Raw genomic sequence first — 25,815 nt, forward strand, 5'->3', positions numbered from 1 at the left:
CAATTGGACAACAGAGATGTGGGAATCGGTTCCGTTTTCTCTCCAAGGGAAGTAGCAGTGACCTGGTCTCTGCAGAAGGGCTATCAACAGCATAGAACAGATGCCCTACTTTGCTCTCCCAGATCATCGTTATTTTATGCTAACCCACTCTGGGGTCTAAAACATCTGAGTTTCCTTGTATAGCCCCCAGCATTTGCAGGTGCTACCCTGGGGTGCAGCATCACACCTCACCTGCGACAAGAAGAACCTGCAAGGGCAGCAGGCCTGCTTCTGAGCTCCCAAGGGGCTGCCGTGCATTTTCCTGGCCTTTGGCATTCAGATGGTGCGACGGGCAGTCACTGGACAGCCTTCAAATGCATTCAGCTCCACTGTCTTGCTTCTCCTTCCTTGTGTTGGCCACGGACCTTAGGAAAAACCTCTGAGCCCAGGTACTGCTTAGCAGCTTCCAACTACTCTGGAAGCAGCAGTAGGTTGCTCCAGACTATAAAATCCCTTTATAAACGACCGCTGACATTCAGCAGGGCTTGGCGGAGCTGCTTTCCTGCAGCATTACCTGCCTGCTTCCTGGGGCCCCTCTCCTGAAGGCCCCCAAGCGAGTCACATCCTCTCGTCAGGCACAGCCCCCTGGCCCTGCTGCAGAGGCAGCATTTTTCTCCCACAGCCAGCGACGAGCGAGCGCCATCGGGATGCTGCTGCTGCCGGTCCTGGCCCTGGCTGCAGCCTGGTCGTGCACGTTCCCCCTCTCAGGAGGGCAGCGTGTGGAGCAGCGGCAAGTGGCTCTCGTCCATACGGCTGTGAGCAGGCGGCTGACAGTGCTCGTTGTATTATTTTCTCTCCTTCTGTTCGACGGGCAAGCACAAGTGCTCCTGCAACAGCGTCAGCCATCTCTCACCAAAAGGACATCTACGACTGCAGTGATTGATTGCAAAGTCGAGGCCATAGGTAACTTCCAGGCTGCTTACATCCATTGGTACCGACATATACCCACCAGGGCTCCTGAACGGCTTCTGTATGTGACCTCAACAGCACAGATTAATTACGACAAGGATTCCTACAAGGACAAGTACCATTCTTCTAAAAGAGGCAAAAATACCTGCACTCTATCGGTCAAAGACATACGTGAGGATGATGAAGGTACCTACTACTGTGCCTACTGGCAGTCTCACACAGCAAGAAGATCATAGGCAGCCTGTACAGAAAGGTGGCTGCAGCCTGAGTGGCAAGCTTCCTCTCAAACGCAGGGAACCAACGTTACCTTCCTGCACCCACCTCTCAGCTCCTAAAACGTCCCTCCTGGGGCGTCCCTTCCACTGAAGGAAGGAAGTCTGAAGAGTTGACAAATAGAACAGGCATGCAGCACGCTGCAGCCTCAGCGGGTGCTTAAACAACTCAGCGGTGCAGCACCGCTTACACAATCTTTGCTGAAGGTGGATGTTTTCCCACCATGGTCTGAGCTAGCAAAAAACAAGGAAAGGGCAGGGAGGGAGCACGGAAGGGGCATATTTGCAGTGAAGATCTAACCTGGGAGCCCTGGGCCACACATGGCCAGCCGGCTGGAAAGCAGCTATGCAGGAAAGGACCTGGCTGGATGTCTAGCGAAGGAATGAGAGTAAACATTGTGCCCTTGCTGCCAAGATGGCTGTCAGTACCCTGAGCTGCGTGAGGCAAAGTGCTGCCAGCAGGCTGAGGGAGGTGATCCTTCTCCACTGCTCGGCACTGGGGAGGCCCCACCTGGAGCGCTGAGTCCAGCTCTGGGCTCCCCAGTACTAGAGAGAAATGGACATCCTGGGGACAGTCCAGTAACGATCCATGACGATGATGAAGGGACGGGGGCATCTCTCCAAAGAGGAAGGCTGAAAAAGCTGGGACTCTTCAGTCCAGAGAGCCCCTCAATATCTACAAATCTCAAGAAGGGGGGGGGGGGGGTGGAAAGGGCCAAGAGTCAGGCTCCTATACGTGGTGCCCTGTGAGGCAATGGGCTCCAACTGAAATTCAAATGAAATGAAAATAAATCTGAGCACAAGGAAAAACTTTCTTACCATGAGAGCAGTCCAACACTGGAAAAGGTTGTCCCGAGAGGAGGTGGAGCCTCCATCAGGACCCACTGGACAGTCCTGGGCCACCTGCTCTAGGTGACCCTGCTTGAATAGGGGTTGGACTTGAGGGCCTTAAGAGTCCCTTGGCAACCTCCGCAGTTCCGACATTTTCTGAGCCTGGGATGCAGGGATCAGCAAGAGACCTGCTATTGAATACCGCTGAAATGAACCACCTCCTCTCCCACCCACCCCGTATTCATTTCCGTAAAAAGTTAGATTTGTTACCCAAGTGAAGACCCCACTTAATGCGTAAGCATGTTACTGCTGCCAGCTGTTCTGGCCACATCCATTTGGTCTTGTAAGACTGGGGACTGTGGTCTGTCCCAAATGCTGCTCTCTCAGCCGATCCCTCACGGTCACTCCCTGCCCCTGCTCCACGTGGGGTCCCTCCCACGGGATGCCGTCCTTCCCAAACTGAGCCTGCGGGGGCTGCCCACAGGCAGCAGCTCTTCAAGAACTGCTCCCACATGGCTCCGTACCACGGGGTCCATCCCCCAGGAGCAAGCTGCTCCAGCACGGGTCCCCCACGGGCAGCAGCTCCCCCCAGACTCCCTGCTCCTGCGTGGGCTCCTCTCCACAGGCTGCAGCGTGGAGATCTGCTCCATGTGGGACCCATGGGCTGCAGGGGGACAGCCTGCTCCACCAGGGGCCTCTCCACAGGCTGCAGGGGAACTGCTGCTGCGTGTCTGGAGCACCTCCTGCACTCCTGCTGCACTGACCTTGGGGGCTGTAGGGCTGGTGCTCACTACTAGCACTCCCAGCTGATGTTTTGCCGCAGTTTTGTTTGTTTTTTTTTTTTTTTTTTAGTTCCCGTTATTAAATCTGCTCTCACAGAGGTGCAACTAGTGGTGGGCCAGCAGTGGGTCCCTTTTGGAGCCTTCTGGAGCTGGCTCTTACCTGACATGGGGCAGCTCCTGGACTCTTCTCACACAGGCCACCCCTGCAGCCCCCCAGCTTCCAAACCCTTCCCATGTAAGCCCCGTACACTCTCACACCTCACATATTCAAGGCATGAAGCTCTGATGGCCATATGTCCAGGAGCGTTAAGGGGTAAGTGCAGGGCCAGTGCAGCACCACACTTGATTTTGTGGCTTTTTGGACCAAGTAAGATCCCATCATATTTTGCCCCCACTCACATAGCCACAAACCTCTTTTCCAATAGCAACAGGTTTTCACTTCAGACTGCTTTGCCATGAAGGCAGGAAACCAGTAGCATGCGTTTAATGATCTAAGAGCTACAGATGCCAAGTGTTTCACCAGGAAATGATTAAAAGTCCTTCTGATGTGAAACCAACGCTTCCATCAGGCACTTTTCTCACACTTTGTATTAGGAACAGGATTTTGCAGCTGGTGGGAGCAAGAAGCCATTCTTGGACTGGCAGTCACTATGAGGGCTCAGACCTTTGCAAGACAGACTATTCAGTCAAAACACAGATGAAATGAGAAGAAGATCCCCGTACCTTGCTAGGATTTCTCATAAGCCAGGAGTCAGCCTCTCCCACACTTGGTTTGTCTCCTGATGCGGGGGAAATGACCAGCTTTCCAGGTATCTTGGGTGTTTTCAGGTCCCATAGAAGGACTGCATTGACACTGCTGAGGTCGGTAGTAGCTTGGGTATGGACCCTTTTACATTGTTATTGCTGTGATTTAGTTTGTCAAAAAAATTAAGCAGCAGCAACACCCTGTTCCCTGCCTTACCCCCTCTCAAACCAATGGCTAGGAGTTGGGGCACTACCCTTGGGTGTGCCAAATGAGTCATTTCCTCCCCAGAGCTGTTTGACTCCTTCTCCTCCTGGAGGGCTTTATAACGGTCCTGCCCCTACTTCAGTTCCACGGTTCACCCAAGCAGGCAGCATGCTGCTGCTGCCCGTCCTGCTTGCAGCTTCTTCTTGGTCCCGTAAGCCCTGTTCCCTTCCTGTGTGTGGAGAACACTGACCCTGCTCCGGACTGCAGCCGTTCTGAGCCCTTATTAAATTTTCACCAAATTTCTCCCTATTCGCTTCCAGGTGGAGACGCGCAGGCGGTGCCGGTGCAACACCCGGCGATGCGGACTTCAGCGGAGGGAGGCTCGGCCAGCATGGCGTGCCGGCTGACAAAAGAAGACACCGTGCACTGGTACAAGCAGCTTCCCGGAGAGCCGCCCAAGAGGATACTCTATGTGTCAGGAAAAAAACCTACGTTTGATGATGGAACCGATGAAAAAAAGTATCAAGTGAGGAAACATGCCTCTGAACCTCACTATAGTCTCACAATAGATTATGTAACCCAGAGGGATGCTGGCACTTACTACTGTGCGTATTGGTATTTTGAACACATCACAGCGTTAGATAGGCCAAGATAAACCATACAAAAAGGCACTTGGCACTCTGAACCGCAAGCTCTGAACTCTGCCCAAATGCAGATACTTCCTCATTCAGCCCTGCTCTGATGGTTTTCTGCCTCAGGATAAGAAAAACAACTACACAGGACCCCATCAATTGAGGGTATAAATAGGGAACTTTGCTCTCTAGATGGAGACTTGGAAAAGCACTCACCTGACAGTGTACACAGCCTGTCTGTGCCTCGTGAACAAAGAGTAGCTGAAGATTTCTATTCTTTATTGGAATCCATGGAGCAAGAACAGCAATATATCTCCATCCCCTTGGTGCTCTCTCTTGAAATAAGGTATGCGGGTGTAACAAGGAGAGTAGACTGCATGATTTGGTAGACTTTCCTTCCCATTTTCACGCTGTCTTCCTTGGCATTTCAGTCCCTACAAAGTCCTACAACAGACCAGGAACTCCACTTTTATCATCATAGTTTCTCCCCTGAGGTTTCCAGAAGAGAAGTGAAGTCCTCAGCCATGGGCTATGCCTCCAAGAAACAGAGGCAGACAGCAAGAAGATCATCATTAGGAGTCAGCATGGATTCACCACAGAGAAATCATGCTTAACCAATCTGATAGCCTTCTATGATGGGATGACTATTTGGTAGATGAGGGGAGAGCGGTGGATGTTGTCTACCTTGACTTCAGCAGAACTTCTGACACTGTCTCACATCACGTTCTCATAGGTAAGCTCAGGAAGGGTGGAGAAGATGAGTAGGCATTGAGGTGGATTGATAATTGGCTGCATGGCAGAGCTCAGGAGGTTGTGCTCAGTTTTGTAGTCTAGCTGGAGGCCTGTAGCTAGCAGTGTCCCCCAGGGGTCAGTACTGGGTACTGTTTAGTTCAACTTATTCCTTAACGATCTGGATGATGGAGCGGAGTGCGCCCTCAGCAAGTTTGCTGACAACACAAAGCTCGGAGGAGTGGCTGATACCCCAGAGGGCTGTGCTGCCGTTCAGAGGGACATGGATAGGCTGGAGGGTTGGGCCGAGAGGAACCTTGTGAAGTTCAACAAGGGGAAGTGCAGGGTCCTGCACCTCAGGAGAAATAACCTCAAGCACCATTACAGGCTGGGGGCTGACGTGCTGGAGAGCAGCTCTGCAGAGAAGGACATGGGAGTCCTGGCGGACAGGAGGCTGACCACGACTCAGCAATGTGCCCTGGTGGCCAAGAAGGCCAACGGTATCCTGGGCTGCATTTGGAAGAGTGTTGCCAGCAGGTCAAGGGAGGTGATCCTCCACCTCTACTCAGCCCTGGTTAGGGCACACCTGGAGTATTGTGTCCAGTTCTGGGCTCCCCAGTACAAGAGGGACATGGAGCTACTGGAGTGAGTTCAGAGGAGGGCTACGAAGATGATGAGAGGACTGGAGCACCTGTCGTACAAGGACAGACTGAGAGAGCTGGGCCTGTTTAGCCTGGAAAAGAGAAGACTGAGGGGAGACCTCATTAATATTTTTGCCTTAAGGGGTGTAGCTGATTAACCATTAAGAGTCTGGTTGGGTTCAGGGTACTGAACTATCATGGTCACAGATTCACCAACAATATAGCACACCCTCACTCTAGGAACATTCAATGAGAACTATCACAGTTAGGAACAATGCAATTAAGTGCAATTTATTGCAGCAACAGGTACACAGGTTCTTTGTATTGCCAGCAATAAATTCACTGTCTGGAAAAGCAAGCTAGCATGTATTAAATACACAGGTACGCAGCATGGCTATTAACGTGCTATAAGGCACAAAGACTCTAGAGATTTCTAAGTTTCCACAGAGACACCTGGTATAACCAAGTGTACAAATCTTACCCCACGGTGTCCCAGTGTGGGGGGAAGAGAGGCTCAGCCCTCCGACTGATCCCAGAAGTCAGAAGGTATCCTTCATGATGGTATCTTCCCTAACATCCCCTCTCTCTTAAGCCAATTTATATTATTTTCTACCTTTTAGGTGGAGCTTGAATGACTCTAGTCAAGCATATCTTGGTTATGACTCGTAAAAAGTTTTCTTGCTTTCGTTTAAAGGTATAGGTTCCGAGAAATTCAGAGCGCATGCTCAGTGAGAGGTGGTCATACCTTGGAGGCAGGTAGCTTTTGGGATGGAGGTGTGTTTTGGTATTATAATGATATTATAGTGGGCAAAAGTTCACTAGAGTACAGCATTTGAGTCATTGGCTAAGGGTAGTAAATGTGTAGCTTACTGGTCTCAGTGTGCACAAGAACAATCGAGTCCCCCCTCTTGTCACAGAGCCTTCTCCACTCTGCAGTACAGTCCGTACTGTTCCTTAGAGTCAGCACACCAGGTTCCCCCGGTGCGATAGCATCTAAGGATGGAAGCCTAGGGAATCCTTAGGTAGTGCAGCTAAGCTCCACGCTGAAAGCTTCTTTAATGCTGTACATTTTCTTTAAAATGTGAATATTAGTTTAATTTTCCTAGTCACTTTAGGCAATTACGCCACAACTATCTATAAATATCTGAGGGGAGGGTGTCAAGAAGATGGAGCCGGTCTCTTTTCAGTTGTGCCCAGCGACAGGATGAGAGACAACAGGCACAAACTGAAGCACAGGAGGTTTCAGCTCAATATGAGAGGGCAATTCTTTACTGTGAGGGTGACAGAGCACTGGCACAGGTTGCCCAGAGAGGTTGTGGAGTCTCCTTCTCTGGAGATATTCAAAACCCGCCTGGATGCCATCCTGCACAATGTACTCTAGGTGATTCTGCTTTGTTGGGGGGGTTGGACTAGATGATCTTCAGAGGTCCCTTCCAACCCTACCCATTCTGTGATTCTGTGGTTATGTGAAGAGAGGCACGGTTTCCAATCCGCTTAGCAACATGCCACATGTTTCTCCACCTTTCTCTTCCAGTCATTCTTTCCAAGAAGTGTTTGCTTCTCATCTAAGCTTCAAAACCAAAACCCTGCAGCTGCGCATTTCCTCCCCACGCAAAACCACAGACCAGGCGCCTACTCCTGGGGATGCTGCTGTGCTTGCTGCAGGTTGATCCCCACGAGCTGCTGCAGTGGGGGCAGCACAGGCACAGGGGCATTTTGGCACACCGCAGCTGGGTGGCCAGGCTGAGGCAGCAAGAGGAGGTCCCTGACCGGGTGGGGACATGCCTCCTGCCCACTACAGGTGACCGCACACACTCAGCGCCCACCAGGGTGGCCTCTGGGCTGGGAGCTTCACGCCCTGATGTACGGCTGGAGCTGCTCTCACTCCCAACCCCTTCTCAGCAGCTCTGACTCAAGTTTCCACGTGCCACGCTCCTTGGACTTCCCAGTCTTTCTCACGTTTATCTGAAGAGGAGATGGGATGACAACCTCCTCACCAATGTGAGCATTCCCTGGTCTAAGTCCTTTCCCAGGCTGCAGTGGGTTCTCTGCAAACGTAGCCCCACACAGTTGTGCCCAGAGCCATCGCTGGAGACGTCTTCTCCTCCCACTCAACCCTGTCTCCATCTGGGGCCTCTTTCACTCTCCTCTGAGTCTCAGCTGAGCGGGACAAGCAAACATGCTGCTGCTGGCAGCGCTTGTGGCCACAGCCATTTGGTCTGGTAAGTCCTACTTACTTTGCAACCCTTCCTCAGAGGGTACCCATTGCTGCACTTATTCCTAAGTCCCTGAATTCCAACTAATAAGATTTTCAACCTTTTTTTTTTTTCTTCTAGATGGATTTGCACAGGAAATTCCCATACAGAGCCCGATATCCATCACCAAGTTCAAGAAAACTGCACGGATGTATTGTGAAATCAAAAACTTACCAACAAGTTTTGATAGTACTGTCATACACTGGTATAAACGGAAGGAGAATGAAGCTCCACAGAGGCTACTGTTCTTTACAGAAGGGAAAACTTCAGTGGAAAGTGGCTTGCAAAAAGACAGGTACAGAGCTGAAAGGGTTTCTGACCAGAATCGGTGTGTTCTTATGATAAAGGATGTCATTCCAGACGATGCTGGCATGTACTACTGCGCCTACTGGGACCCTCACAATGGTAGAAACTCAGGGACCGTCAAGACACAAAACTCCCCCAACGTCTGAACCACAGGTTTGTAACTGCCTCACTCCCCAAGTCTTCTCACACTATCTGGTATCAGCTGCAGAAAGGCCAAACCCTTTTCTGCTTCCCAGAATGAGCAGCTAACACTGCACAGCTGTCCGTTTTGAAGTTTGAGCCATCATTAGCACTGTGGTCTTCAGGCACACACGTATCATTTTTAAGGGCAAGGTAACTCTTCACTGCCATAAGAATTAGCTCGTCGATACTGGAAACTCCCCTGTTCTGTCAGTGTGGTTTGCCCAGGCATGGCAGAGATCTGGTGTTCCTTGAGGCAAGCAAACGTTTGATATTGATATTCTAGTCCAGCTGCCGTTCTCTGCTAGGAAAGCAAAGGCAGGAAAAGAGGAACAATGTTCCAAAGAAAAGACTTTGGTGATGGGCATATCACGCCTGCCACTCCCAAGTAATTTTAAGGAAAAAATCTTCCTGTTCCCCTCTATAGTCTGTCCTCATCTGCATGTAAGTGACTACAAGTGCCTGGGAATATGGTTTACATTGTTTGGGTACCACAAAATCCCACACAAACCAACTTAAATCAGAGATTTACACTCTCTTATCTACCACAGCCAAAGATGTGCCCTTTGTAAACTTCCCTCTACACTTGCTCCCTGACCACCAGTGCTGCCAAAAGGAGCCTGGGGGACACGTCCCTCTGGTTTGATGCAGGGACTCTCCAGCTGCCACCGGAGGGAGGCACCTCCTCCTCCCACGTGGCACAGCTCAGACTGCCCCGGGGACAGTTTCCTTCTGCGAGTCTCAACTCAGAGAAGAGAGAAGAGAGAACTCTGAGACAGCTGAGTGGGACAAGCAAACATGCTGCTGCTGGCAGCACTGGTAGCCACAACCGCTTGGTCTTGTAAGTACTTCTTTATAAATTTTGTGTTCCCTCATAGGCAAACGTGGCCACACTAATGAGTATCTTCACAAACCCCTGATTACCAGTTAATAACATCATTTCTCCTCTTTTTTTCTTTCTTTTTTTTTCCCCCTAGATGGATTTTCACAGGAAATTCCCATACAGACCCCTGTATCCATCACCATGTATAAAGGAACTGCACGTTTGCAATGTCATTTTAAAGATGTCTCTGAAAATTTTGATAACACCGTCATACACTGGTATCAACAGAAGGAGAAGAGAGAACCAGTGAGAATGCTCTACATTTCATCAGGGACAACAATAGTAGAAAACAGCTTCCAAAGAAACAGATACATGGTTCAAAAACTTTCTAACCAGAAAATTTGTATTCTTATAATAAAAAATATAGGTCCGGATGATGCAGCTACCTACTACTGTGCCTACTGGGACCCTCACTAAGGCAGAAACCCAGCAATTACCTCGACCAATATTCTCTCGGTGGCTCAACCACAAACGATTTGAAAGATCCCAGCTGACTTCCAAGTGGCAAGTGCAAAGGGAAAAGTGAAAAGCAAATGCCTAACTCAACCTCGGCACTTCCTCTTCCCCTTCCTTTGCTCAAGTGTGGCAGGGAACTGGTTGTAAGGATTTCTTTACTGGAAAGGGGCAATTTTCCATGCTGTTGTTCCAGGAAGTAACTCAGCACATTGTCGTGGAGCTTTTCAAACCCAAGGTTTGAAAAAAAAAAGAGAAAAATTAGTCTTTTTTGGTTTAAAAGCTAGCAGCTGTGGAAAAAAAATATATATATATATTTGATTTATTCCTCAAGAGATCTGGAGATGGGCATTATTGTTCTCCCTTTCTGAGATGTTTCTGTGTCTTTCCCCATCCTTCTTGCTTTCACTGTCTATGTCTTCACTGCCATTCAGCATAGTAGAGATGCATCTGAGTCACTCCATAAAGCTGTAGGCAGTGTTGCCAAAGCTAGTGCCAGAGAGAAGAGCTTTTTATTTGAAAACGGCTGTCCACATTTATGTCCCTTAAGCAATGCATCCCTCACAGAAACTGCTTCATCATTGATGTTGACCCTCGTGCCTGAGAAGTTTAACTACAGAGGTTTTTCTTTAGCATCAAGCCTTTTTTTAGTATTTTTCTTTACTGCAGTATGCTGAGACTCTCCTCATTTAGTGTCTTGAAGTACAGCTCATTAAATATTAGTGTGATGGGATGAAAAATTGACACGACAATTTCAAGTAGGTAGTAGTTCTCCAAAACGACTATGGTTCAGTTTTGTCCTACTGTTATTTACAAGCCTGAATCATACAAGGGAGCTTGACAAACTATCTGCAATGCACAGTCTTTTGCTGTCTGTGTTTCTTCCAGTGAGACTTCACAGATACTCAGTGTTGTGGACAGAATCCACCCAGGGGATGCACCAGCAGCACCTTTCTCTGCGTGTGTCACTCCTGCCATTGCTTTGTGGTTGCAATAACAATCATAGAATAACAGAATTATTTAGGTTCAAAAAGACCCATAAGATCATCAGATCCAACCATCCACCTAACACCACCAAGTCCACCATTAAAACATGTCCCTAAGTGCCACATCTATATATCTCTTAAATACCTCTAGGGACAGCAACTCCAACACTTCCCCGGGCAGCCTGTTCAATGTTCCTGCCCAGAAGAATTTAGCCTAGACACTTGTTTTATGTTACAGCTGATTAAACCGAGTGACCTTCACCCTCAGTCTAGTTCCTCTCTGTAGGCACAAACAGTAATTTCTTAACGTTGTTTTGTAGTCAGTATGGCACACAAGATACCAGACGTACTTAAACTCAGTTTCTTGTAAATGACAAACGAAACATGTAGGTGGTTTTATAGACAGTACCAGGGCTTTCTCAGATGTTATCTTGGGCTGTTTTGTAAGAACACAGTGTGCAATGGGAAAGCCCCCTTCTCCCTCCTGTTAGTAAATGAAAAGGTATCAGTGAACTGGTATTTCAGTCTGGAGTGACTCCAGGAGATGGACAGATAACAACCGCATACTGGGAAGAGAAAATGCAAGGTGCAGCACATGGACACCTTCACAGTGGACTGCACAGTGGCTTATAGAGCTGGCTTTCCCTTGTTTCCTTCTGCTGAGTTTTATTAAGACAGATAAAACTGAACTGCATCCTAGTACTACTTGATCGTACTTAATGCTAGATGTGAGGTGGGGTATACCTGTGGGAATGAGCAGGATCATGACCTGAAGATACGTGTCTGTTTTTTTTAATATAAACAGCACTGTGGGCTTACTTAATCTAAAATTGAAGAGGAAAACTTCACCTAATTCTTAGGCATTAAATGGAAGAGTTGGCTAGCCTATCTGGAACACTTTTTGAACGAGATTTGCTCTGAAGGGAATTAGACATCAGCTGAAAACTGGGCACGAGTCTGAAATTCCTGACATCCTCCCACCAGCCAATGCCTGGTCATCCTTCAACCAGTCTCCCAGGTGCAGATTGGGAAAAAAAAGGAAAAAAAGTTGTTTTTATTTAGCGATTGCACATCAGGAGAGTACTTTAGCTTATTGCAAAGTCAAAACATAGTGTGGACCACATGGATTAAATACTTTGGCACAGGAACTAAGCTAATTATCTCCAGTAAGTACAATTAACATTGATCTGATTTTCACAGTCATTTGGGTTCTCAGGTTATTAATTAAGAATGTAAGGGTGTAGGGAAATTAATTTCTGCCTGACAGATCACATTTTTTTATGTGATCTGTGCATGGGGCTCTGGTTGGGTGGGTTGATGGGCAATAAATATATCAACCTAGGGGACAGAGAAATCACCTCCACATCAGTTACTGAATACTTATTAAGGATGGCAGAATGGAATAATGAGGAGAGGGGCTAAAATTTGAAATACTGGGTTGGATTCATTCCTCATGCTGTTCTGGGACAGAAAAATAAACTGTGTGAAAGTTTAAGAACAACCCTCAGTACAGCAAGACAGAAATGCAAAAACTTGCTTATTGATAGAGGTGGCTAAGCCTAAATTCATTGTGAAGGAAAGTTGCCTGGAATTAAACAAATTTCTAGTTCCTGGCTCTACTGAAAGTAACTAGCTTCCTTTTGTATTCGTACTCCTGTTAATTGTGTTAAAGCTGTGCAACCTATTGTATGAATGCCACTATCAGTATAAAGCATATAGCAGTGCCTACAGTATGTTGCTCAGATAATACATGAGATTACCAAGTTTAGTATAAATAAGTCAAACTGTAAAAGGCAGAGGAAACTTGCACAATTTGCTGCAGATTGCAATTAAATTGTGCCTGTGTAGAGTCAGGTGTTTTTGCCAACAGAGAACAGTATAACTACTTACAAGAAGCACAGACTTAAACACATCTTAAGTGTCAGTAAGTTTTGTTTAGAATATGGGTTTTGCATGTAAAATATGGGCTTCAAAGTGAGAATATGATGAAACTTAATCCAAGGTACATTCACACAGTAAGTAATTTTCAGGATAGGACATTTCCAGGAAAAAAAATATTTACCTATCTATCTAAATCAACAAATAATTAATAATTATTTTTAATTTCCTTTGGGAATGATAATGTAACCACATTTGTTCTTAAAACAGCAGACAGAAATTACTTTAGAGAAAATGTAGCAGACTAGAGGCAGCAGATCTTTATTACAGAGATCCCAGCACTAAAAGGACTTGAGCATAGCTATAAGTAGTTATAAGCATGGCACAGTTTTCTTCTCAGAAAATGGTGTATTTAAAAACCCAGACTTTTCACTCATCACAAAAAAAATAATAGCATTTCTAAATATTCCACTCCAGTACATGTTAAAGATTAAGATATTATACTGGGCGAGATATCACCAACCTCTAAATTTGAAAGATATCTTCTGTAGCTTGTGAAAGAAAAGTGAAGTGCAGGAGATATTGCTAAGCATTATCAGACTGTGGGATGCTGGTGTTAAAATATTTGGAAGTGGAACTAAGCTTATTGTTTCAGGTAAGTGTGAAACATAAAACCTACTTCTTCTGAAACGCATTTCAATAGTTAGATATTGTTTGCATGCTGTGCTCTGGTTCCTTAGCTCCTGCTAGTTTTAACCCTACTGAATGTTTCGCAAAATTTCCCCCGTAAACAGCATTTCCAGATGCAGAACACAACAGCATTTTGTATTTATATATGAAATTGGGAAAATGAAGCAATTATTGAAGTGTAGATGTATAACTAACTCTCTTATTATTTTCTTCTTAAAGATGAAAATATAGCAAATATAGCATTCAGAGAACTAAAAGATATTTTTGTCTTTAATGATGCATACTCAACTTCTGTGATATTTCTAACTCATTCTGAAAGAAAATGTCAATTTGGGGTTATGCAAATTATTTGAAGAGCAAGAAGCTTTCTTTTGGGATTATGTCTGACTACACCAAATGACAGGAGTTATCTGAGGTATGCCCAGAACTGTCTGAAGATACGCCTAGTTGAAAGGCTACTCTCTCTTACTGCTTTTTGCAGAAACAATCTTACTATCAGTTATTATTATTATTAAGAATGCCCACCTGTGGAGACACTGTATTTCCCTCCCAAAATATTGGCATACTTAATCAAAATTATACTGCATCAAGTAAACTTCAGCTGCTTCGATACTTGGGACCTGGGATGAAAGCAGTTTGCCTAATTTTGACCATCTGATAATGGGGTGTCTACTTAGTGGGAGTTTTGATGTTGATTTCAATCCAGTCAGGGTTTTGTTTAATATATGTACAACAAAAACTTCAGTCAGGAATTTTGTGATGCAAAGATCTCATCATAATGTTCGCTACTTCTAGGACTGATTTTATGGAGCTTTAAAGGAGCATTTTACTTAGCTAATATCTGATCAAATACATCTTTTGCTGGTGCTGCCTCTCTCCATAGAGCAGACATGGAGCCAAGGTGCTTAGTACTGTCCACCTAAACTTTCAGAAAACTAATTTTAGTTGAGATGAATCCTGCCCATTTAACAACATACCTGTCCTCAAAATCTCCACACATTTTTTTTTTTTTTTTGTAAAGTTTAGGTTGCTGCTGCTTTTTTACGACCTAAAAGTTGATTAAACGGCAAATCTGTTTGTCTTTAAAAAATAATATTTATCCATGTATTTCAATGTGCCCTTGCTGCCAAGATGGCTGTCAGTACCCTGAGCTGCATGAGGCAAAGTGCTGCCAGCAGGCTGAGGGAGGTGATCCTTCTCCACTGCTCGGCACTGGGGAGGCCCCACCTGGAGCGCTGAGTCCAGCTCTGGGCTCCCCAGTACTAGAGAGAAATGGGCATACTAGACAGGGTCCAAGATAGGGCCATAAAGATGATTAAGGCATTGGAGCATCTCTCATACACGCAGCGGCTGAGAGAGCTGGGACCGTTCAGCACAGAGAAGAGGAAGCTCAGGATGATTCAATCATTGTCTAGAAATACCTGAAGGGAAGGTGCAAAGTAGACAGAGCCAGGCTCTCTTCAGTGGTGTCCAGTGCCAGGACAAGAGGCAATAGGTACTAACTGAAACACGGGAGGTTCCCTCTAAACATCAGAAAACACTTTTCTGCTGTGAGGATGAACTGGCACAGGTTGCCCAGAGAGTTTGTGGAGTCTCCCTCTTGGAGATCTCCAAAAGCTGCCTGGACGTGGTCCTGGAAAACCTGCACGAGGCATCTTTGCAGAGATATCCTATCTGGCCTGACAAGGTAGTCAGGCCAGATGACCTCCAGAGGTCCTTTCCAACCTCAGACATTCTTTGATTCTATGATATAAAGAATAATAGATCTGTACTGTTATTGCAAAGACTTTATCCACTGTGTCTGGTTATTACTATGAAGTGTTTGGCTCCGGTACAAAGCTCATCGTGTCAGGTAAGTCACTTTCCTCAAAATAAAATGTAGGAGCTTGGTGTGGTCACACAAATTCAGTGTTACAGCGTCCCAGAGGAAACTCAGCTTGCTTAGAGCCTTGGTCAGTGCCATCCCTGCTGGGTTTTGCCTAAGCTTGTCATTCTGACCTTGAACCCTGTTGATTTGTAATGCAGTAGTTTAGGATCACAAATATACTGAGGAGCTAGTTCATGTCATTTATGATCATACTCCTCCTTAGAAATTTGGTGGAAAATGGCCTGGAGTAGTTTCCAGAGCCCTCATTCTTTCTTTCAGCTACTGAAGGATTAAGCATGGAATCAAGCAGCTGTGAACTATACATTAAAAAAAAATAATAATAAAGCTCTTCTCAATACAAATTCAAAGAGCAATTTGCAATGGCCATTGCTGAAGTCCTTTTTTAGTTAGACTAGTACAAGTGAAATAATATGTGCCTAATTACTTCTGTCATGTACACAGCACTTTGGCAGTAGAAATAAACTTTTTGTTTACTAAAACATACATGAAGAAGTGATCTATTTTTTGTCTCTCCTGCAGAGACATGTATTTGAATAGTATGTTGAGGATAAAAATCTTCTTTTTCCCATTAAGTGGTGTTTTAAATGCTGTAACCCTGGGGTAGACTACTACAGAAACACAAGGCAGAGGAACTATCACTACCAAATATTGTAAGCCTGATAAAATGCGTCAACTTATATTAGCGTACCAAGCATAGACTGTTTTTGATGATTCCTATCAGAAAGACTAATTGAATCAAAACTATAATTTAATAGAAATGTCCATGTCAGAACAAATGTGTTGTTTTAAGTGAAAGTCCTTACCTCGTTAAGCAGGTAATGATCATTTATTTAGTATTTATAGTTTAAAATAAATTATTTTCAAGCATCTATCTAATCCTTCAGAATTCTCTTTCTTCTACAACGGCCAAGGCTCTTAACTGATTGTTAATCAGAGTAAAAGGGATGGATTTACCTTGTGCTTATGACCAGGCATTTCATCACAGATTGTCTTTTCAGTGATGAGTACCTAACATTAGCTCAATAATGAAAAGAAATGGAGAAAAAGACTTAGGATGAGTGACCTTCATGCAACTGAATCATCACAGTTTGAGCTTGAGCAGAGTTTTTTTCCAGAACTATGTTGAAAGAGCCATATGTATCAAGAACCAAAATCTCAACAACATGTAATTAACTTGATTTTGTTCTTTTTGGTCTCTTATAATTAGCTGTGATCAAAACAGAGTTGCTGTAGATTTACAATAATGCAAGTAAAAGAAGGGCTGGGATCTGAGAGATGGGTTTGATGTTTGCATTTGGTGGAATAGATTAGTTTCTAAAAGCTTCTATCAGAATGTGAATATTAATCCAACATCAACTCTGAATGAAGGATTCTTGTGTAAGCATCTTTTCAGAGAATTTAGGCAAGGGAAGCCAAGACTGAACAGCAGAGTGACCCAAAATCCAAATCAATTTTTCCTTCCAGCACACAAGTGGAGTAGCTACCCTACTCAGCATGGGGATGTTCTCCCTGTGCCATCTCTTCTGCTACATCTGCAGCTGTGTCTCTCTGGCACCTCACAAGCATATTGCAGACTTTTTCTGAAGTAACACGGAGAACAATCTATTAATATTTCTAGTAAATAAATTCACAGCAGAAATTACAGTAGAAATATTTTATGTTAACTCCTAAATATTACTGAGGTATCTACCTTGATTTCATTAAATGCATTGAAGTTCAGTAGTTCAAAAAGCTACAATTATATTTTGCAACCATATATTATAAAATATTTCTTGCTTAGCGGTAGTTTATACTTACACTTATTTATACATCATCTAAGTTGGACTAAACTGATTTTCTGCCCTTTTAAGTCAACAAGATGAAGACTAATGCATGCATTATTATACTTTTTTATTAATTTCTTTTTTTTTATGGAGAAAGACATTAAATACTGAACCAGAACCCCTTAGACTTTAAAGTCCAAACCAGTGTTATGGTGAAAGGACGGAGTGTTAAATAAATAAGTGAAAATGTTGCCATTCAAAAGAAAACTGCAGAGCAAAAGTTACCGTTACTAGGTACCTTTGCTAAAGACTTTAGCAACTAAGTCAAGGATTTCATGCAGATGAAGACAAATTCACTATCCCTTTCTTTTAAGACTATCTAGAGGAGAGATTATGTGATATGCTATTTTAAAAGTATAATAGCAATGACAAAAAAAGTGATGTGGAATTTGCAATAGCAAATTACGTTTCTTTAGGTCAGGGTAAACAGTAGGACTTCACATAAACCATGAATTTCTGACATTCTAACTTCTTTTGGATACACTGTGCTACATCCCTTGTGTTCCCTTGTGCAAGGCTCCCTGCCTAGAGCGGAGTGGCTGGGGTAACTCAGAAACACAGCTGGAGATCACCCCTTGGCCTCAGAGCAGGGGGAACAGAAGAGATATATGGAAAAACATTGTGGATGCAAACAGATACCTTAAATTATGTCTGAAGTTCTGCATATCTCAGTTTGTTTGAAGGGACAGTCTTTCCCCATTAATTTGTTCTTAAAAAGCCGGTTTATTCCAGCTGAGGAGAACTGAGCTCTCTCTGATGCACCTCAGCACAGGTTAATTGCAGGCAGACAATAAATAAATAAACAAAAGATTAACTTGTGGGGTGAACTCCTGGCCCTTCAGAAATGTTGCCTTTGATTTCAGCTTAAGCAGGATTTCCTGTAAGATGCACATGGTTTTCCCTGGGGATAAGCCAGAAGGTCCTGGGGACAGGACTTGCATGGGAGTAACGCTGAGAAGTTGATGCTTCTCAGCAGCACGCATAGATGCATGTGTGATGTTGTCTTTTTGGCATTGATAAGCTGCGGTATCATCAGTACTCTGTAGGCAAGTGTGCCAGGAGCTGAGGATGAACAGTCCCAATCCCACATACACTTAAACAGACTGCAGTGATCTCAGCATGCAGAGGGTTAGGTCCAAAACAAGTAAGCGTCTCTCCAACTAGGCTTGAGAAGAGTGGTGGCTGTTGAGGACTGCCTGACTCAGATTTTCCGCAGTGTCTTTCATTAATTCAATTAAACAGTGGTCTAAGCTTTCTTCTTGCACACCATTTTCTGTCATAAGATTCATTTCTTCCTCTAAATTATTTTAGGGAAACATAATCATTCTTAATTACAACAATGCCAGTGATACAAAAGGACGATCTAAACACCCCTTCCAGTTACCTCCATGAATCTTCTGCATGTACAGTATTTCATCTTTATATTTGATAACTCAAAACCATATCTATATTACATAGAAATTAGACATGGATTGCTGAGTAATATTGTGTGATGAGTTTCTCCTTTTGTGTGCGAACAAATTGAGCTAGAGAAACAACCTGTAAAAATCAGTATCATCAAAGCAAGGACTGATTTTGCAAAAAGGTGATGAAAATGTGCTCGATCAACCTCCAGGCCCTTTTAGAGACCTTTATGTTAGTTCACAGAGAAATAGACATAAAATTCATTAAAAAGGAGAACTTTCGAGAGATTGAAAGAGACAAACAAGGGTCTTAAGGTGAGCGGTTAAGATCATGCATTCAGTTTCATATCATACAGTCATTTAAATGAAGAATTTTTAAATTGTGGTCAAAAGCACTCACAATCCCAGAAGGAGAATTAATTTTTTTAGAAAAATATCCAGAGGGTATATGGTAGATCAATCCACACCCCAGAAATCAACAACTTTTATTTGTTCTGATATTTTTTAAACAAGTGATAGCAAAGATTAGCTTGAAATGGAATTTAATGTACATAACAATAAAGGCTATTTGAGAGTAGCAGTATTAGCTGAAATTAAACTCACATTTTCTAGTTTTGTAGCCAAATATGTAGACTCTTATTATTCAAATGTTGGTTCTTATAATCTAATATTTGTATGGCTAAAATGTCGCAAACGGTTTGTGTAAGGAAATATAGCAGTGTGGGTAATCTGGTCTTTGGCACGGGCACTAAACTCATCGTTTCCAGTAAGTACTTTGAAAGACTGTTTTCATACATTTTGTAATGGCAAAGCTGGGGAGTGAAGCTTGATGGCTCTTTCTTTAAAGTACCTGGGGAGGCTCACAGTAGGTGATGTTGTTATCAGTGATAATGTCTGCAGCCGCTGGCAGCAGGACCAGAATGCTGTCTGTGTGCTGAGTGCTCTCAGCTCCCCCTGATTTGAAGTGGACCCAAGGAGCTCTCAGTATCCGACATGATTACTGCATTTTGTGGTATCATCCAAGCAAGTAGAATTAAAATCTCAGATTAAACTCGCTGGTCTAGCACAAGAAAAGCCAGATTTTAGCTTAGGAAATATCTGCAGGTTATAGATACATGGTTATATATTATTTTAAAAGTAAGACCTACACCTACTCAAATCTGCCTTAGAGAAGTGTTCAACAAAGTAAACACCAAAAATTTTGTAAAGCATAACTAAAAAAAAAAAAAAAGAGTTGAATGGAAGTTCACTACTTTAAAATTCTTCAGAAAGTATCAGATCATATGCCCAGAAAAGTCAACGTAAATCATCAATAACTTTACAGATCAGCCTAAGAATGCATCAAAATCTACAGAGAGTTCTGTGTTTTCATCCTTTTTTTCCCCTAAACATACTTATAGTTTATGTATGTATATATATTCACACAGAAATATACATATATTCATGAATACCGGCAAAACATATATTGTTCAGTCCTCCTTTGTCATCCATTTACTTGTGTGTGCATAGGAGACTCTCACATGCACACTTTTACAGTTAGTTATTCAAGCAGCATGTTTCCTCAGTACTGTGATATAATGTTGGTGTTTCATTTAAGCCAGGTGCCTAGGTCTTTTAATGGTAAATGGAAAGACAGTGGCTATTCTAGAGGTGGAAACTATTCTATATTAATACAAGTCTCTAAAATGGTCACAATGAAATAGCAGATGGGAGCATCTCTCTGTGTCTCTCTATTTAGATACGATAATCCAAGAGAACAATATCAAACTAGCCAATTAAGACCCCAAAATTATGCAGGCTACTTTTCTAAGCTTTGAAAATCTAAAAGAAACATCTAAAACAGTCATGAGGCTTTGCAGAGCACAATGTCACTGAAACAAGAGCTACATCATGCTCTTCTGAATATATACAACTCTGGAAGAAATAAATCATTTTGAAAAAGAATTTAATCTTGTATCCCTGGAAGGTCTGATGAACAGAGATAAAATTAACTCCTATATCAACATTAGAGTGCCATAAAATTGTTAGCAAGTTTATGTCTGGGTACAACAGACAACATTTTCATTTCAATGACAGCTCTCCAAAATGAGGGAAATCCATAATGTGTTATCATTTTGAAGGCAGACAGTCTTATGCATTCATCATCTTTGTTTTTAAATGCTAAATATGAAATACTCTAAGATTGTTCTAGAATAGCTAGATCATTTAAAGAAAAGTAGAAGCATTTTGACAGAAGTATAAGTTTATATTAACGTGTTTTCTCACAGGGTGTGAAAACTGCACCACTCAGACAGATCACTCTATAAACTGGGTATCCCACTGTTGAAAGCCAGTACAAAGATTTACTCAAGAATCTAGTGGGAGAGTGGTTTAAGAAGATGAACAGTAAATCTCTTCACTGCCTTTAAAAAAAAATAGCTGTACATTCAATACAATAAAAGTGAAGTTTGAAAACTGCATCTAGTTTTCACTTGCAGTTAAGCATAGACAAAAATGATTGCCCATGAGCTCTGCCTATACATGTATGGCAGAAGTTTGCACGTGTAACAAAAACAGTCTTAGATTTGCTATCCGCTTTGATAATATCAAAAAGTCTTCTTTGTATGGACAAAATTGGGCTGATTTGGACTTCTAACAACATAAGTTTTATTCCAGAGAGGCAGGTGAAATGGAGATTAGCTACAGTCAGTTTGTGGAAATGGCTCACTTTTCATTTAAGATATATTCAACTATGTTCATACTAAGCAAGTTTTACAAAGCACATCACCTACTAGAAGCCTGGTACGGATAGATACACTATTTGCATATAAATCTTATCTGGATATTGCATGTTCTTCTGCTTTTGTTTAGTTTAATTTTGTGCAATTTTTTTTTCGTTTTCAGTTGTGTTAATTCAAACAGTTACACAAACCTAGTATTAGAGGAACAACGACAGCCCCCCCAGATCCAAACCATTTTGTGATTCCATTTTCCTGTTTTTTATCAAGATCTTTACATAAATGAAACACATAGAACTTCTAAATAAAAGACAAAATTTATTGCCACACACTATTGACAGAATTTATTGTCACACACTATTGATATTCCTCTGTTTTATTTCTTTCCCTCCAAATACAAATCCAGACAAAGGAAATTCTAAACCAGAGAACTCTGAAATCCTGCAGACGAAGCATAAAGATCAACTACTGTACGTTTGTCTTATTGAGAATTTCTACCCAGAAGTTATTCGGGTGCAGTGGGTCGATGGAGCAGATAAGGAGGTAACAAAAAATGTAGTAAAAGGAGACGTCTGGAAATCTACAAATGATAAGTACTCAGTCAGCACCTGGTTAACTTTACCAGTGAATATGACAAACAAGAACTATTTTTGCAAATATGATCATGAAAGTCAAGAGAATTTTAAACTCCCCATTCAAGGTATATACTGCTTTTTTATTATTTATTTATTTTCATTCTACATATTATTATGTCTTCTTCTTTCTTTCTTTTTTTTTTTTATTGTTTGAATACAATTAGAGAAATAACGATGTATGTTACTATTGCTGAAATCTTCTGTGTTCCTAGGCACAACACTTAAAACCCACAAGTAAAAACTATCAAAGCCCTCCCAGGAAAAGAAACCCAGTCTGTACTATGCTCCTCAAGTGAAGGTCCCTTTGTAACAGGAAAAGAGTAGTTCTTTAATGCCACCAGGTGTTAATTAGAATTGCTCAAAAAGGTCTACACTGAGCCAGGTCAGTTACTTGACAGTACACAGAATTTCTTCAGAACAGCAGCTTCAAACTGCAGCTATCTGCTATCCAGGGCTTGCATGCATAAATCCCTCTGACATTAATCACAGCTATAGTAAATTAAGGAGTTAAAAGTAAGGTTGATAAGTTTTTAAAACAATGTTTAAATATATTACTTATTCATGGTCTGGTGATAGTAAGGTAATAACTTAAGAATAATGTAAGAAAAAAAAGACTGCATATAATTGTTAAAAGACTGATTGTGAAAAAGACTACAAAATTTTAAAGAAAAGAAACAACCTATAATAAATTGTTTAAACCTATGTTTAAATCAAGATAATAACTTTAAGACAAATGCTTATTCTAGTTAGGTGAATCTTTTCTAAGTACCTACCCTTTTCTAAGTACCTACCTCTATTCAATTCACTATAAATGAGTACAGCTCCACTCCATGAGAACACAGCCATAAATGTTACATTTCAATCTTCCAAATGCATTCTGACAAAAATATGTACTACATTTATTTTGACATACTTAAGCGTATGTCTCAATGAATATAAACACCATAACCAAGAACAAACACAAAATTGCTGCTTCAAGCACAATAAATTTTATTTTACAGAACAATCCATGGCCAAAATAGCAAATTCCGAAGAGGAAACATCAGATCATACTCTCCTCAAGACTTTTTTCAGTGTTGAGCAACAAATAACAAAATAATTGAGGTCTCTTCTGATCTGAATTATTCTGTGCTTCTGTTAATACTAAGTTCTGGGAAGAGACTACAGCTACTTCTGTGACAATCAGGTGGTCAAACTGACTTGGAAATAAATAGAAGTTTGGAAATAAAAACGATGTTGCCAACAGCCTTATGGACACATTCACTAAAGGGCACAGGCAAAGCTCCTAGTTAAGGCAACAAACACTTATTCACTACTATTCACTACTATTCACTAGTTATTCACTTATTCACTACTACCGCATTTCCTGCCTTCAGTTCTCTCTGAAAATGAATCCTCCTGGTGAACACCTGCTCTTCAGACAGATCTTAAATATCCTACTTTTTTTAATAATAACTTCGCACTTCACTGCTGTTATATTAGCTCTTCTTTTCCCCATTTCTCTGTTAATGTTTGTTAAAATCAAAGAAAAACCTAATTTGGACATTTAAACTCTTTCCATTAGATTCTTCAAAGACTCCTTCTCAGGAAGAGTACTGCAGCACACATTCTGGAAACAGCACCGTTTTTTACAAAGGTAATGAAAATTAATTAAAATGGGGAAAGCAATGTGAGAGTTGCATATTGCTACGTATGCTTCTGAAAATGGTATTTCTAAATAGTCTGCAGGAAATATCCAAAGTTCTGGGGTCTGCAATTTAGAAAGGCTTCTGTGCATTAACACATTGTGGGATATAAAAAGGTGCTCTCATTCTTTGGGCTTTGTTAGCACACTACAGATGTTGTTTGCACTACAGATGTTGTTTGCGCTATGGTACTAGATCATTAGCCTGCATTAAGGGCCACTGCTTTAAATACCTGGTGCAGTTAAATGCTCAGTGCTTCAACTGATGCTCCTTCAGACTAGCAACTGCACAGCACTTGGGACAAAGTAATTTTCTTTTAGCTTGAATGGGGATTTAGGAAATATTGTTCAAAAAAACAGATGCAAAAGAATTTAAGCAAAAGTTGTGCTACCAGTGGTAAAAGAGCTAGAGTTACGTTCTTGCACTGCAGGGAACAGTAACATGGCAGCATTGTCAGATGGTCTAGTGCTCAGAAACCCTCTCCATCTAGAAGTTACGAGCAGTGCAGACGTGCTCACAGAGGACAGTCAGACATTGTATTTGTTTACACGCTGCCCACCACAATCCTTCTAAACACACCACATGGCCCTGTTTTTTCCTGTCTCTTAGGAGGTTGTACGATACTGATGTTCAACAAGATTTTTCTGTCTTATGTTACAGATTACTTGATGCACAGGGCGGCACATCTAGTATACCTTGTCCTTCTTCTGAAAAGCTCCATGTACTATGTCATCGTACTCTTCTTCATATACAGAACGAGGACTCCAGCTAAGCTCCCAGGAAAGAAAACATAAATGTTGGTGTTGGAAAGGTTTACAAAATCATCTTCAATTTGCTTTGCTATTTACTTATTCACATAGGCTCCCCTGCTCTCAGTGCCAAATACAAAAAAAAAAAAAAAAAAAAGTCCCAAGAGAACTTACTGGCATTAGTGTGCAGGGCTTGCTGCGCTTTACCGATAGTGTTTTCTTATCAGCCTGTTTTTTTCTCACTTTTTCTGAGTAATGAACTGAGGAGGAGGTGGGCAATCGGAGTAAGGCTACATAGCTTGTGTTTTAATAGAAATTCTGTATTGCAAGATGAAGAAGGTTCTCATACTAAAAGTGGTTTCGGACGCATAAGTTTAGAGCATATAAACATATAAAGCAGAGGTGCATTTTATGATTGCTATTAAGGCTTACTTAGGAGCATTTCAGTGCTGTAAACTCATAGATATCTGTTCATTTTTGCTTTCAATGACTTATTGCAACTTGTATGTATCCACCAAATCAGGGCTGGAATATTCTGTAATGATATGTGCTTTAAGAGAATCAATTAAACATGATTTTAAAAAGCAAGCATAGTATTTTGTAACAGTTAGATGAGCAAAAAAGCAATTCGAAGGTGCACATCTACAGAAATTTAAGAGATTCACCAGGCCACAGGACAGTACTGTCACACAAACTGAAAACCTGCACACCATATTTTTAAAGATGCAAAATGATTGCAACAATCATTTTCTTTAGAGAAACCTTTTCAAATTGAGCAAAACCTTAAATCTGATGCTTCAGTGGAGAAACTGTTTTCACAGTATAGGAAAAATTCTCAGATGTTGGACTTCAAAATCTTCATCTCCAAGTTGTGCAAATTAGTCCCTTTCAAAATCCTGTGGAAAAATTAGAGGTAGAAGCACTGGGGTAAAGTGCTTGTTCATTTTGGGGCTAACCATTTCCACAAGTTTGGAGATGAATGCCTGTACCGAATCTGTAATGTCAAGAGCAATAAAAGCTTTTCTTCAGATGTATTCTTGAGACCTACGTTTGTTTTAAAGCCTATAACAAGCTGTTTCGAAAACTTGGTTCTCCATCCTCATATGAATTCCTCAGCGAATGAAGGATCCTTAAAACCGTCTATTTTTTGTTCTTTCAGCTTATTAAATGGGAAAACTGTTTTACACAGAATAATAAAAGCTGACCCATTAAATATTTGCTATTGAACAGCTAAGCTGGGAGGAAACACCATGCTGTTACAACAGGTCCATTTTCTACAGCTCATGCCACTGCAAGAAGAGGAAATCCTAAGACAAACTCAGTTCTTACCATCACAGAGGAATCTATTTTACAAAGAACAGATTGAAGCCAATGCAGCTACTTAAGGCCTTCAGCTTTACATTAGTCTCAATTTGAAGAAAGCTTGGAAGTCTAAACTTTAGCCAAACTCTCCTTGAGAACTAGCTGATATCGTATGTTATTATTTGTTAAGGCTTGACT

The 25,815-nt window shown here is 42.2% G+C and overlaps 1 protein-coding gene across 6 annotated transcripts in view; it reads left to right on the forward strand.

The window, feature by feature from the left end:
• Positions 1–25,349, forward strand: part of TARP (TCR gamma alternate reading frame protein) — a 35,615-nt gene extending 10,266 nt beyond the window's left edge. The window contains exons 1-6 of one of the 6 annotated variants that reach the window (XM_080582240.1): positions 3,901–3,993; positions 4,103–4,418; positions 19,249–19,295; positions 21,653–21,946; positions 23,446–23,517; positions 24,227–25,349. In XM_080582240.1, the coding sequence (XP_080438366.1) occupies positions 3,951–3,993; positions 4,103–4,418; positions 19,249–19,295; positions 21,653–21,946; positions 23,446–23,517; positions 24,227–24,360 (906 nt within the window). In that variant the 5' untranslated portion in view covers positions 3,901–3,950 and the 3' untranslated portion in view covers positions 24,361–25,349. Of the gene's footprint in view, positions 1–269; positions 1,160–3,900; positions 3,994–4,102; positions 4,419–13,327; positions 13,381–15,221; positions 15,268–19,245; positions 19,296–21,652; positions 21,947–23,445; positions 23,518–24,226 lie in introns of those variants that run through there. The other 5 variants (XM_080582236.1, XM_080582237.1, XM_080582234.1 and 2 more) reach the window with 5 other exon arrangements.
• The last annotated feature ends 466 nt before the right edge of the window (positions 25,350–25,815 follow it).

The sequence above is a fragment of the Anser brachyrhynchus genome, assembly GCF_964034855.1.
Source record: "Anser brachyrhynchus genome assembly, chromosome: 2".
Lineage (NCBI taxonomy): Eukaryota > Metazoa > Chordata > Aves > Anseriformes > Anatidae > Anser > Anser brachyrhynchus.